General features: G+C 55.8%; 2 protein-coding genes across 3 annotated transcripts; both read left to right on the top strand.

Moving 5' to 3' along the window:
* Positions 1-548: 548 nt before the first annotated feature.
* Positions 549-3,707, top strand: RAMP2 (receptor activity modifying protein 2). 2 transcript variants are annotated; one of them, XM_063178715.1, is made up of 5 exons: positions 549-678; positions 861-1,011; positions 2,042-2,152; positions 2,471-2,573; positions 3,383-3,706. In XM_063178715.1, the coding sequence occupies exons 2-5, from the start codon at positions 951-953 to the stop codon at positions 3,636-3,638; spliced, it is 531 nt and encodes a 176-aa protein (XP_063034785.1). In that variant the 5' UTR covers positions 549-678; positions 861-950; the 3' UTR covers positions 3,639-3,706. The 2 variants fall into 2 exon arrangements, with proteins under 2 accessions (XP_063034785.1, XP_063034786.1); XM_063178716.1 differs by lacking the exon at positions 549-678 and having other exon boundaries at positions 3,383-3,707.
* Positions 3,708-4,139: 432 nt separating this feature from the next.
* On the top strand, positions 4,140-7,513 carry VPS25 (vacuolar protein sorting 25 homolog). Its single transcript, XM_063178883.1, has 6 exons — positions 4,140-4,241; positions 4,362-4,507; positions 4,593-4,646; positions 5,621-5,709; positions 5,889-5,964; positions 6,922-7,513. Exons 1-6 carry the CDS (start codon positions 4,195-4,197, stop codon positions 7,032-7,034), a joined length of 525 nt encoding a protein of 174 aa, XP_063034953.1. The 5' UTR covers positions 4,140-4,194; the 3' UTR covers positions 7,035-7,513.
* The last annotated feature ends 4,852 nt before the right edge of the window (positions 7,514-12,365 follow it).

A 12,365-nucleotide genomic window follows, 5' to 3' on the forward strand; every position in this document is an offset into this window, starting at 1 on the left:
AGGTGGCTGCTGCTGCCCGGGAAGCATCGGACAGCTCTGCCAGGACTTTGCTGGGGAGCTGCGATCCGCGGCAGGGAGGGTCCGTCCGAGCTGCCCTGCCCTGCCCTGCAGGCTGATGTTAAAGGGGAGGCTTTGGGCTGTGCTCTGCCCTCGCCAGGCGTGAAAGGTCCTGTGTGGGAATGTCGCAGGCTGAAGTCACCCCCAGTGCGGGGGACACGGGCCCCTGGGCAGGAACTGCTCCAGGAAGGGGGGCTCTGGCACAGCCAGGCAGGCGCCAGGCTGGACGGAGCAGGAGGAAGGCGCTGCGGCCAAGGACCGGCAGGGCCGGCCAAGTGTCTGCCCCCTCCCCACCTCCTCGGCCTGGTGCCTGGGGGTGGATTGTGCCATCACCCTTCCCTCCGCGGCCATGGGCAGGAGCTGGGGCTGCCCCTATGGGGCAGGTGCCCGGCTAAAGCAGAAGCTGCGGTTTTGGGGCCGTGGGTCCCCCTGCCGCCCCCATCGCCGGGGACATTGTGCTTTCCCGTCCACTCCCCCCGCTGCTGGGCTGCCTGCCCTCCACGCAGGAGACGAGGGATTTCACAACCCAGCCCAGACAGGATTAAAGAGAAATACACAAGTAAACAAATCGCGGCCTCCTAACGCTGGACGTGCCGTTCGGGGAGCGGATCCTGCGGGCCGGTGGGTGAGGCGCGGGCCCCGTGGGTACCGTGGGTACCGTGGGTACCGTGGGTACCGTGGGTACCGGGGTGCGGGAGCGATGCCCGCGGGGGCCGGCACCGCACGGGACAGCGCCGGGTCCCGCCGGGAGAGCCGCTTCAGAGCAGCACTGAGCAATCTCATTTTTCACACGTCTCCTGTAGTCAAACTGCCCCTGTCAGAGGAAAGGAGTTGCTTCCTGTTATTTCCATTGAAATCCTTGTCCCGCTCGTTAGCCGGCAGGCTTTGGCAGGATGGCACCGCGCACGCACATCAGCTCCGGCCGCCTCTCCCGGGGGCTCCTGCTGCTCTCCGGTAAGTGCGCGGGGCTCCGCACCCCGAACCACCCCGCACGTGGCCGCCCTCCCACTCGTGGGGCCCGGGGCCAGGGTCTGGGCTCAGCCCGCCCCCATCGCCCCACCCCAAACGGGACCGGCCCGTCCAGGCTGAGTTAGCTGGGGCTGGCACGGCCGGGGGGCACGGCAGGTGAGCGCCAGCTGCTGTGGGCAGCTCCCACCGCGCTCTGGCACGGCTAGGGGAGGAGCTGCAGCACCGCACATGCCCGGGCAGGGGGGCTGGATGGGGACATCAGGGGCAGAAATGGGCTCAGGGTGGGCTGCCCTTAGCACAGCCAGTGTGCCAGCCCAGCAGTGCCCTGTGCCCAGTGCCCAGCGGCGCCAGAGCTCCCCACCGGCCAGCAGTGCCCTGTGCCCAGTGTCCAGCTGTGCCAGAGCCCCCCACAAGCAGCCCAAGGAGGGCACAGACTGGCGGGTCAGCACGGAACCACCATCAGTGCCCCACAGCCGAGGGTGGAAGATGGATTGGGCAGTTTCCCTGAGCCGTGGGGCTCCCGTGGGCCAGGCCAGACGTGCCCCACGCCCTTGGCAGGCAGTGCTGGGTGTGGAGCTGATGGCAGGCGGAGGGGCTCTCCAGCAGCTCTGTGCTGGGGCCAGCGCTTCCTCTTCCTGCCCCAGCCCTGTCCGGCTGACACGCAGCACCACGCTGGCTCCCCGTGCCTGGGGGTCCCAGTTTGTCCCCATGCTGTGACCATGGCTCAGGGTTTGTAGCTCCTAAACAGCCCCTCTGAGCCTTTGGGGAGCTGCCTGCAGCCTGGCTAGCCCCTGCCCACATGGGGGGCTGGATGCCCTAGCCCCAGCATGTGCCTTCCTGTGCCCCACCTGCCGGCTCCAGTGCCAAGATGAGTTATCTCCCAAATCCAAAATCAGCAATTTCATCTAGACCCAGCCTCTGCCAGGGCAGCTCCTGCACATGGAGCCCTGTCAGTGCCCTTATCACCCCCTCCAGAGCCTGTGTCCCCTCTCACCCTGTGTCCCTCCCTCTGCAGTGCTCCTCGGGCCTGGCCTTTGTCACATGGAAAACGTGACAGCGAGCTCCAGCCAGGACACTGGGACAAACGCACCCACGGCCACGTCCAACGGGACAGCCCAGTCCATGGGTGAGTGTTGGGGTTCAGCAAGGGCCAGGCAGCACTGTAGGACAGATGGTGCCCTGGCCAGAGATGATCCCTTCTTTCCCCTAACCATCCCAAAAATAAAACCTGTGGCACAAAGCTCTCCCTGCCACTGCCCACAGCCAGCAGCAGCCTGCCCTCCCTCTGTGCCCCTGGCATTGCCCTGGGCTGCTGCAGGTCCATCCCTCACTGTGCTGCTGCTGGCTCTGCCACCAGCCTGGGCAGGGCTCCAGGTGTCACCTGGCAGCAGGTGATGCCCTGTGGGCAGAGGCACCCTGCCCTGCTCAGCCCCTTTCCCCACAGAGCAGAATTACACCGTCATCACACAGCACTGCTGGGATTACTTCGTCCACCTGATGAAGAAAGTGCTGCCATCGCAGTTGTGCGAGTGGAAAATCATCAGCAGGTACGGGCCAGCAGGACTGTGAGAGCTTGAATGAGGGATGCAGGACTCCAGGCAGTCTCCAAAATGCAGTTTATTACATCCAAGAGGTTCAGCAGTCCAGGGTCATGGGTGACAGAGCTGTACCTACAGCTGTCAGCTCCAGCTGCAGGCAGGCCTGGACACCCTTAGTTTAGGTTACATTGCATTGTATACTTTTCTTTTAGTTACAATGCCTTATATACTTTTCTTTTGGTCACAATACATTATATACTTTTCTTTGCTGAGCATCTTCATACAGTAGAATCAATCTATACCTTAACTTTTACCTATAGCCTATCATAACTACTGTAATTACCATATTCATGTTACTGTTCTCCAATCACTCAAAGTCAGTACATTACAGTTTAAGCTGGAAGTTGTTTTTCAGTTTTCTTGCAGTAGAAAATTCTGAGACCTTTTTTCTACTTGCAACATCAGCAGGCTTGTTTGCCTGTGCTATCTTTCTGCTTGGTAAAAACATCTTGCTCTAAGTCCTAAAAACCCCTTCTAACCAACACACCCTTTGTCTCCTTGGTAAGACTGGCTCAGCAATTCTTTTCTTCTGTACCAAAACTTGCTTTAACTTCTATTCCTTCATCAGACTCTACATTTAAAAATCTTTCTGCTAAGCATCTGTGAGACTTTCCTTGTCAAACTTGCATCCTTCCCAACACAGCACCTTCCCCTTTAGAGCAAGGGCAGGGGCTGGGCACTCGGCGGAGTACTGCCGGTGCCCGGTGTGTGTCCCCGGTGTCCCATCCCCTGCCGGTGTCCCGGTGTCTCTGCTCCAGGCCCTACAGCGAGCTGCAGGACTGCCTGGAGGGGTGGGCAGAGCGCCTCAACTACAGCTACCCCAACGCCCTGGCCGAGCAGTACATCTTCCAGAGCCACCACATCTACTTCCACAACTGCACCCTGGAGCACCCGGTGTACTTCGACCCGCCCGAGGATGTGCTGCTGGCCATGATCATCGCGCCCATCTGCCTCATCCCCTTCCTTGTCACCCTGGTCATCTGGCGCAGCAAGGACGGCAAGGCTCAGGCTTAGAGCTGCCCTCCCGGACCCCCGGCCCGCCCGGTGGGCTCTCGGTGCCACCACCCCGCGCTGCGGCGGCGGCCGGTTCCTCCCGCGCCTTCCCCTCCCCGCGGCCCGGTATTAAACGCTTCTCCCCCCACCCTGGCGCTGGTTCTTCGTCCGCTCCATCCCTCCGGCCCGGGTCCGCTCCCGCCGGCAGCTCCTTGCGTGGGGAACGCTCCGCCGGGACACCGGGGCCGAACCGGCACCGAAACCGGGACGGGAGGGGCGGGGCTATGCGGGGGCGTGGCCATGTCGAGAGGGCGTGGCCTGCCGGGGAGGGCGTGGTTTTGTGGAGAGGGCGTGGTCTCATGGGAAGGGCGTGGTCTCACATGAGGGCGTGGTCTCATGGGAAGGGCGTGGTCTCACATGAGGGCGTGGTCTCATGAGGAGTGAGAGGTTTGGTGGGGGCGTGGTCTAGCGGAGTGGGCGTGGCTCCGCGCGGTGGGCGTGGCTCGCTGTGCCGTGCCGGAAGCGGGGCGGCACGGGGCGGAAAGCGGCGGCGGCGGTTCCGGTGGCAGCGGCGGCGATGAGCTTCGTGTGGCCGTGGCAGTACAGCTTCCCGCCCTTCTTCACGTGAGCACGGCCGGGGTCGGGCTGGGTGTATGGGGGAGGCGGGGCAGGGCGAGGAACGCGGGAACCGGGAACGGGCAGTGCCGGTGCTCACCCGCCCCCCGCGCTGACCGGGCCCCGCAGGCTGCAGCCGAACGGCGAGACGCGGCAGAAGCAGCTGGCGGCGTGGTGCGCGCTGGCGCTGGCCTACAGCCAGGAGCACCGGCTGCCCGCCATGACGGTGCGGGAGGCGCAGGACATCCCGCTCTTCGCCAACCACCGGCTCCAGCGTATCCTTTGTGCTCCCGGTGCTCCCGGTGCCTCCCCCAGCCCCCGCTCCCCGCCTCCGCCGGCGCCTCCTTAACCCGCAACCAGGCAAGCTGCCGCTGGAATCCATCCAGGTGGTGCTGGAGGAGCTGCGCAAGAACGGTGCGTGTCCGTCTGTCCGTCTGTCCGTCTGTCCGTCTGTCCGTCCGTCCGTCCGTCCGTCCGTCCGTCCGTCCGTCCCGTGTGCCCGCACCCCGCAGGCACCGGGCAGCTCCGTCCCGGGGGTTTGGGCTGTGCAGGGAAGGGAGTATTGCTCTATAAATTGAATATTGCTCTATAAACACAGCAATGTTCAACAATATTCGGTGTATTTAGTGTGCGTAGGGCAGGGATGGTCTGCGAGTTTGCCTCCGGGTGCAGTGTGTGGCAACATGTCCCGAAATGTGCGTGTTTGATCGTGTGAAAAACGCCAATCGCTTGTTTTTAATTTTTTTAATAGTAATAAAATGGTTGTAAAAATAGTAACGCAGTTAGGGTAATAATAATTTGGACAGTTTGGATTAGGACAATATGGGACAATGAAAGCAAAGAGTTACAGGCAGTTCAGGTACCTTTTTCTGGGTAAAATAAGCCCAAAAAAAGGACACAGTTAACGGAGGATTAACCCTTAAAAGCAACAGCCTGTTGCATATTCATGCACCTCATCCATGATGCATAAATTCCATTCAAACACAGGATTCTGTCTGGTCAGTGTCAGCTGCTTCCTCTGAATCCTTAGGTGCCTTCAAGGCAGGAAGAAGTTAATTTCTCCTCATAAGAGAGCAATAAATTCTCTTTCTCTGAAAGTTTCAGGTGTCCTGTGGCTGCTATCTCCCTGCAAGTCCTTTCTTTAAAAAAGTATCTTACATAGCATAGTTTCTATTTTAACATTTTTATATAACCTAAAACATTTTAACATTTTTATAACCTATATTTAACACACTACTTAAGAAAATCAATACAGCATCACTTTCTAACACAACACATATAATAATATTAATTTTAATATTTGCGAAAAGCCAATCATAAAGTACACATTTTTCACAATCCTTATTTCTGACTTCTCCGCCTCAATCCCTGTTCCCTGTTGCTTCTAGGGAACCTGGAATGGTTGGATAAGAACAAAACCAGCTTCCTGATCATGTGGAAGAGACCAGAAGAATGGGGAAAGCTCATCTATCAGTGGGTGAGAGCACACCCAGACCAGGCTGTGTCCATGAGCATGGGGGACCCTGGCTGCTATTTAGGAAATAGCACTGCTTGTACACTCAGCTTTGCACAACCCAGGATGTGTGAGAGGTTTGGACAAGGATGTTCAGCCACGTGGATGAAATTTGCTGTTTTGCCTTTCTTTTGTGTTTCCAGGTGTCCAAGAATGGCCTGACCAACTCTGTGTTCACGCTGTACGAGCTGGTCAGTGGAGATGACACAGAGAATGAAGGTAAAGCCGGGGCTCGGTGTTCTGGAGCATGTAAACAGCTGATTGACAGATTGCAGCTTTGTAGATTAAATATTCTGAAATCTCAGGTGCAAACTCACCTTTCCCCACTATTGGCACATGCTGCTCCAAGGGCTTTTATCACTTTGCAGGAACATCCCTTCTGTAATTGCATTTTCCCTTCCTCACTGCCTAGGATTTTTATCTGGTGTGGTGAGGGGTGTTTTGCTTTCAAGCAAGGCTCTGCCTTGCAGGTTGCTGTGGCTCATCCATCCAGGCTCTGTTCCCCAAGCAGAGATGATGAACCTGTCAGTGTGTCCATCCCTCTGGATTTATGGTGCTCTAAAAGCCCTCAGCATTGCTGCCCTAAGTTCCCTCACAAACCTGTTTGTTTCCTGATGTTATTTTTGTTATATTATATTATATTATATTATATTATATTATATTATATTATATTATATTATATTATATTATATTATATTATATTATATTATATTATATTATATTATATCATATCATATCATATCATATCATATCATATCATATTATATTGTAGTATATTATATTATATTGTAGTATATTATGTTATGTTATATTATGTTATGTTATATTATGTTATGTTATATTATATTGTGTTATATTATATTGTGTTATGTTATATTGTGTTATGTTATATTGTGTTATGTTATATTATGTTATGTTATATTATGTTATGTTATGTTATATTATGTTATGTTATATTATGTTATGTTATGTTATATTATGTTATGTTATATTATTTCTAATTTATATTATATAATATTACATAATATATAATTTATTATGTATATAATATTACATATATAATATATAATACTATATGATAATATATTATATATAATATATTTTTTGTTATTGTTATTTTATTTATATTATTGTTGTTTTTCCTTCCTGTTGATGGGGATCTTTGTCCTTCCCTAGAGTTCCATGGCCTGGATGAGGCCACGCTGCTCCGTGCCCTGCAGGCCCTGCAGCAGGAGCACAAGGCTGAGATTATCACTCTGGATGATGGCCGAGGAGTCAAGTTCTTCTGAGAGCAGCCTCCTCCTCCCCTTCCCTGCTGCAGTCTGGGCTCTCCCTGCCAAGCCTTCCTCTCTGGGCCTGGCCTCAAGCTGTGACTGCAAGTAGCTGCATCTCGGGGTGAGATGAGGCTGAGAACCCTTCCAAAGACTTGGGAATATCCTGAGCTCCTCTGTCTGTCTGTTCTCCCTGTTGATGTGTTCCAGAGGCTGGAGCTGCTCCAGGCAGCTCTGGGAGGGACCACCCACAAGTGGAACTGGACTTGCTGCTGCTCCCTGTGCCTGTGGTGGCCTCCAAGGGTCCCCCCGTGTCCCTGCCAGCCACACGTGCCTGGGTCCTGCAGCCCTGCTGCAGTGCCAGGGGATGGGGCAGGAGCAGGGGACTGCCTGTGGAAGCCCTCAGTGGCAGAAGGAAATGCACTTGCTGCCAAGCAGGCTGGGGGAAGCCAGGGAACTCATTTCAGGTGATTAAAATGAGATGTATTTATAGAGCAGCCTGGCTGTTTTCATCTGTCTTTATTTTTCCATCAGAGACAGAGCGCTGTAACAGATTTTTGCCCTTCAGTCATATTTCCTGTGTGCCCCAGGGAAATGCAGTGGTTCCAGGGTGGGAAACAGCACAAAAAAAGAGGAGAAGGGAACCCTTGCTGCCCTTCTCAGGACAACATTTACTTTAAATTAGCATGTGCAGCCTGCTGGAAGCCCCTGGGTTTGTGCAGAGGTGAGGGGGTGAGCTGTGTAGCACTGTGGCTGGGAGAGGGATGACTCAGCTTTAGGTGATGACAAAGTCAGAAATTGTGATAACTTGTCAGAAACTGTGGCCAGGTGCAGTTGCTGACCCTGTGAGCCCTGGGGAAGCAGGGCCACCTTTCCCTGGTCATTGTCAGAGGCTGGGGGCAGTGCTGGAGTGGCCTCGGGTCAGTGTGGGGGTGCAGCAGAGCAGGTGGCACCTGCACCCCACAGGCTGCCCCTGTCTGTCCTTGCCTGCCCTTGGGGACAGCCTGGCCCTGCCTCACCTGCTCCTGCCAGCTGATGTCAGCGCTGAGGAATTCTCCGTGCAGGTGGCATGCTGCAGACTGTGAAATGTGAATATTTGTTCTGTGGCAGGAGCCCGTAGAGCTGGACCTGGTGGGCTGTGCTGCCCTGCTGTGGGCACCTTGCTCTGGGGGCTTCCTGTCTGTGCCAGGCTCTGCAGGGCTGTGCAGGAATTGCCGAGTGCCAGCCCTTGTGAGCTGAGCAAAGGCACCAGCAGTGCTCACAGTGGGCTCTGTGGGTTCATTCTGAGCACCACCACCCCTGGGAGCTCTGTCATGGTCCTGCCACTGGTGGTGCTGAGCAAAGCCAGCAGCACGGGCTGTGCCATGGCATGTGCCATGTCCCCACAGCTGGCACAGGCTCTGCTTGCTCAGGGGTCATCCCTCTGTGTCTGCAGCCACCAAAGTCTCTCTAGGATCTTTATGGGACCGTGTTCACAGTGGTCCCAGGATGAGGGAAGAGATGAGGATCTGACTCCGTGTTTCAGAAGGCTGATTTATTATTTTATGATATATATTCTATTAAAACTATACTAAAAGAATGGAAAAAAGGATTTCCTCAGAAGGCTGGCTAAGAATAGAAAAAGAATGATAACAAAGGCTTGTGACTTGGACTCTCTGTCTGAGCCAGCTCACTGTGATTGGCCATTAATTAGAAACAACCACATGAGACCAATCCCAGATGCACCTGTTGCATCCCACAGCAGCAGATAACCATTGTTTACATTCTGTTCCTGAGGCCCCTAAGCTTCTCAGGAGGAAAAATCCTAAGGAAAGGATTGTTCATAAAAGATGTCTGTGACATTTTTATGCTCCCAGTCTGGCTTTGTTTCCATGTCCAAGATCTGCCTCCCCTTTCCTCCTCATGCCACCAGCATTGCCCCTTCCCTCTGTGGTGGCTCTGGCTGCCCTGCAGAGAGCAGGGTGCTGTGCCTGCAGGTGGCTGCATTGGATCCCAAGCAGTTTGATCCCTTCAGCAGCCAGGCTGGAGTGTCTGTTCTCACTGCCTGTGTGCACAATCCCGACCTCCCAGCACTGTGTTCCAGCCTGGGAGTGCTCTGTGTAACCTGCCTGTCCTTGAGGGAGTCTGTGTTCTTAATTAAATTTGCTCCCTTCTTAGGAAATGGCTGATGTGACATTAGATAAGCCCCAAACCAGCTTTTCATTCCAAGCCACTCCTGGCAGCAATTCCCTTCTCCTTTTCAGATTCCTATTTAGTTGCTTACTCACTGAACGGGGGGAAGAGGAGGAGGAGGAGGAAGAGTACGTCCCCTCTGCAGAGTGGACACGGTGTAAAATTCCTTTTCCACACCCTCTGGGCTGGATACCAGAGGCCACATCCAGTGAGGAGCCTGTGGGACCAAATTCCCTGGGCTGGGATGGCACTGCTGGGGCCGAGGTGCCACTGCTGAGGTGTCACTGTCACTGCTGGGGCTGAGGTGCCACTGCTGAGGTCAAGGTATCACTGCTAAACCTGAGGTGCCACTGCTGAGGTGTCACTGTCACTGCTAAAGCTGAGGTGCCACTGCTGAGGCCATGGTGGCACTGCTGAGTCCATGGTGTCCCTGCTGAGGCTGAGGTGTCCCTGCTAAAGCTGAGGTGCCACTGCTGAGGCTGAGCTGTCCCTGCTGAGTCCATGGTGTCCCTGCTGAAGCCATAGGATGAGTCCTGGCAGTGGCAGAGCTGCTGCTGCCCCCCTGCATGGAGCAGATGTCCCTCTGTGCAGGCGCTGCCCAGCCCAGCCACACAGCCCTGCTGCAGGAGGAGGCTCAGGGTGGTTTTGGGGGGCTCAGGGTGCCTGGTACAACCCCCTCCTCCAGCCCCTCAGAGGCCCTTGCCACGTCTGGCTGTGGTGATTAGGGCTCTGTGGGCAGGGTGAGGCAGAGCTCAGAGGGGCTGGTGCCAAGATAAGGCTCTATCAGGCTGGGCACACTTGGATCCTGCTGGTGAAGGAGGAAAGATTCTGAGAAAGATTTTCCATAATGCAGCTGCTTAGGAGCAGGAGCTGTTTCAGTTTGATAACTTTATGTGTCAGGATAAACGTGCAGGTGGGTCCCAGCTGTGCCTCTGGGCTGAGGAAATCCTCTGCAGTGATCTGCCCAGGGTTCCAGCCACGGCTGAGGTTTTGGGTGCCTGAACTCACATGAGGGACACAGAAGGTTCCATGGGTATGGAGTGGTGAAGCCAACAGTGAAACAAGCCCTGGGTGTGCCTGGAGCCCTCCTGGGACAGGCACCCTGTGCTGTGCTGTGCATCCCCAGCTGTGCATCCCCTTCATCCAGACCCATCTTGCTGGTGAAGGAGGAAAGATTCTGAGAAAGATTTTTTTTTTTAATGTACCTGCTTAGGAGCAGGAGCTGTTTCAGTTTGATAACTTTATGTGTCGGGATGAACGTGCAGGTGGGTCCCATCTGTGCCTCTGGGCTGAGGAAATCCTCTGCAGTGATCTGCACAGTGAGCTGAGGTTTGGGTGCCTCTCCACCTCCCTGAACTCACTTGAGGGACACAGAAGGTTCCATGGGTGTGGGGTGATGAAGCCCACAGTGAAACAAGCCCTGGGTGTGCCTGGAGCCCTCCTGGGACAGGCACCCTGAGCTGTGCATCCCCTTCATCCAGACCCATCCTGGCCCCTCTGTGCTCCTGCCCCAAGCTCTGGCATCACACAGACAATTCCTGGCAGGGCTTGGTGGAGCCTGGAGCTGAGCAGGGCTTTGATTCATGATCTAATTCTGAGGAGAGTGATTACTCAGTCCCCTGTTCTCCTTCTGGCAGCCAAATGCAGGCGAGAAATGGGGTTATGTTCCCTGATTGTGGCGGTTCCTCAAAGCGAAGCCTGGCACTGGCACCTGCAGCCCAGAAATGTCACCCTGATAAGGCTGGGGAGCTGCAGTGGGCTCCTGATTGTGGAACATGAGCCCTGTGCTTTCAGGCCAAGCTGGCTGCAGATTGGTGTTCCTGGCCAGGCCAGGAGAGGACCTGTTCCCCTGCCTGAGCTGTGGAGTGGCATTTGGAGGGATCGTGTAGGGAATTTCTCAGATCACCCACAAAGGGAGGTGTGAGAGGGCAGCACTTGGAGCAAATTTCACCCCTAATTTCCTCTCCTGTCTGCAGGGGCCTCACTGGACTGGAACACTCCCCTGCTCCTCTGGGATCTTCCAAGGCATCTTGTTTCACGATGGAAACCCTTGATAAGGAGACAGGAGCCTGCCAGGGACCAAGCTGAGATCCCTGCCTGGCTCTGTGTCTCCTGTTGGAGAGCTGGGGCTCCCTGCCAGCCTGGGCAGTGCAGGGCACCCCTGGCAGGGACGTGTCCCCCTTTCTGGCCATGCTGAGGAGGTTCTGGGCAAGGCTCACCTGAACAGAGAGCGTTGTTTAACAGGGCTGAGTCAAACCTGCAGCTCAAGAGGGACCCATGGCAGGGACAGTACAAGCACTGTGCCTGTGGCCTTTGGGCTCAGTGGCACCTGGTGCCCCAGCAGCTGGCAGAGGTGCTGGACGTGGTGTCCAGCCAGTGCTGCTTGTTCAGCTGGGACCAAGCCCCTCACACGCTCCAAGGGGTGCAGGGCTGAGTGGGGATGTGGTTGCTGCTCCCTGCTCACCAAGCAGAGGCATCACTCAAACTCCGGGCTGGGAAGGAGGTACCCAGCTCCTCGGGCAGGTCGGATGGGGGTAGCAGAGCAGAGATCGGCCAGGAACACTTCATGAAATGCTCGTCCTCCCTCTTGGCAGCGGGGATTTGCGGGGAGCAGCCGTGCGGGACGTGGGGCAGGTCGGCAGCCGCGGTCACCCCGCGGGTGCCAGCCTGGCGTTCAGGAGCCCGTGACCGCCTTCCCCTGCCCATCCACTCCTTAATGTTTCCGGTATCGTTGAGTAGAAACAATCTGACCTCAGGGAAAAGAAATCAGCGCTGGCCTCAATCGCTTTGTGTTTTGTGTAAACAGCCTCACCGGCAGAACAACCTTCTCCTTCAGCCTGGACAGACAACACGCTCTTGTCCGGCCGCTGGCTCCCGCGGGGCTGACACACACCTTCGGCTCTTCCTATTTGCCTGACCCTAATTTCAGGATCTCGGACCGTAGTGACCCCGAGCGGGGCAGCGTGAGGGGGAATTCGCGTCCCGGCAGCGGCACCAGAGGCGGAAACTCCGAGGAAATGTTGAAAGCAGGGACGTTCCTGCTCCGGCTGCGTCTGTCACAGCAGCCCCGGAGCCCCTCGGGGGCGGCGGCAGGGAACGGGCTGTCCTGCGGGGAGGGGACAGCGAGGAGCCCCGGGAGCCGGGTGGGCGCCGGGCGGTGTCCCCGGCTGGGACGGG

The sequence above is a fragment of the Melospiza melodia genome, chromosome 30 (assembly GCF_035770615.1).
Source record: "Melospiza melodia melodia isolate bMelMel2 chromosome 30, bMelMel2.pri, whole genome shotgun sequence".
NCBI lineage: Eukaryota > Metazoa > Chordata > Aves > Passeriformes > Passerellidae > Melospiza > Melospiza melodia.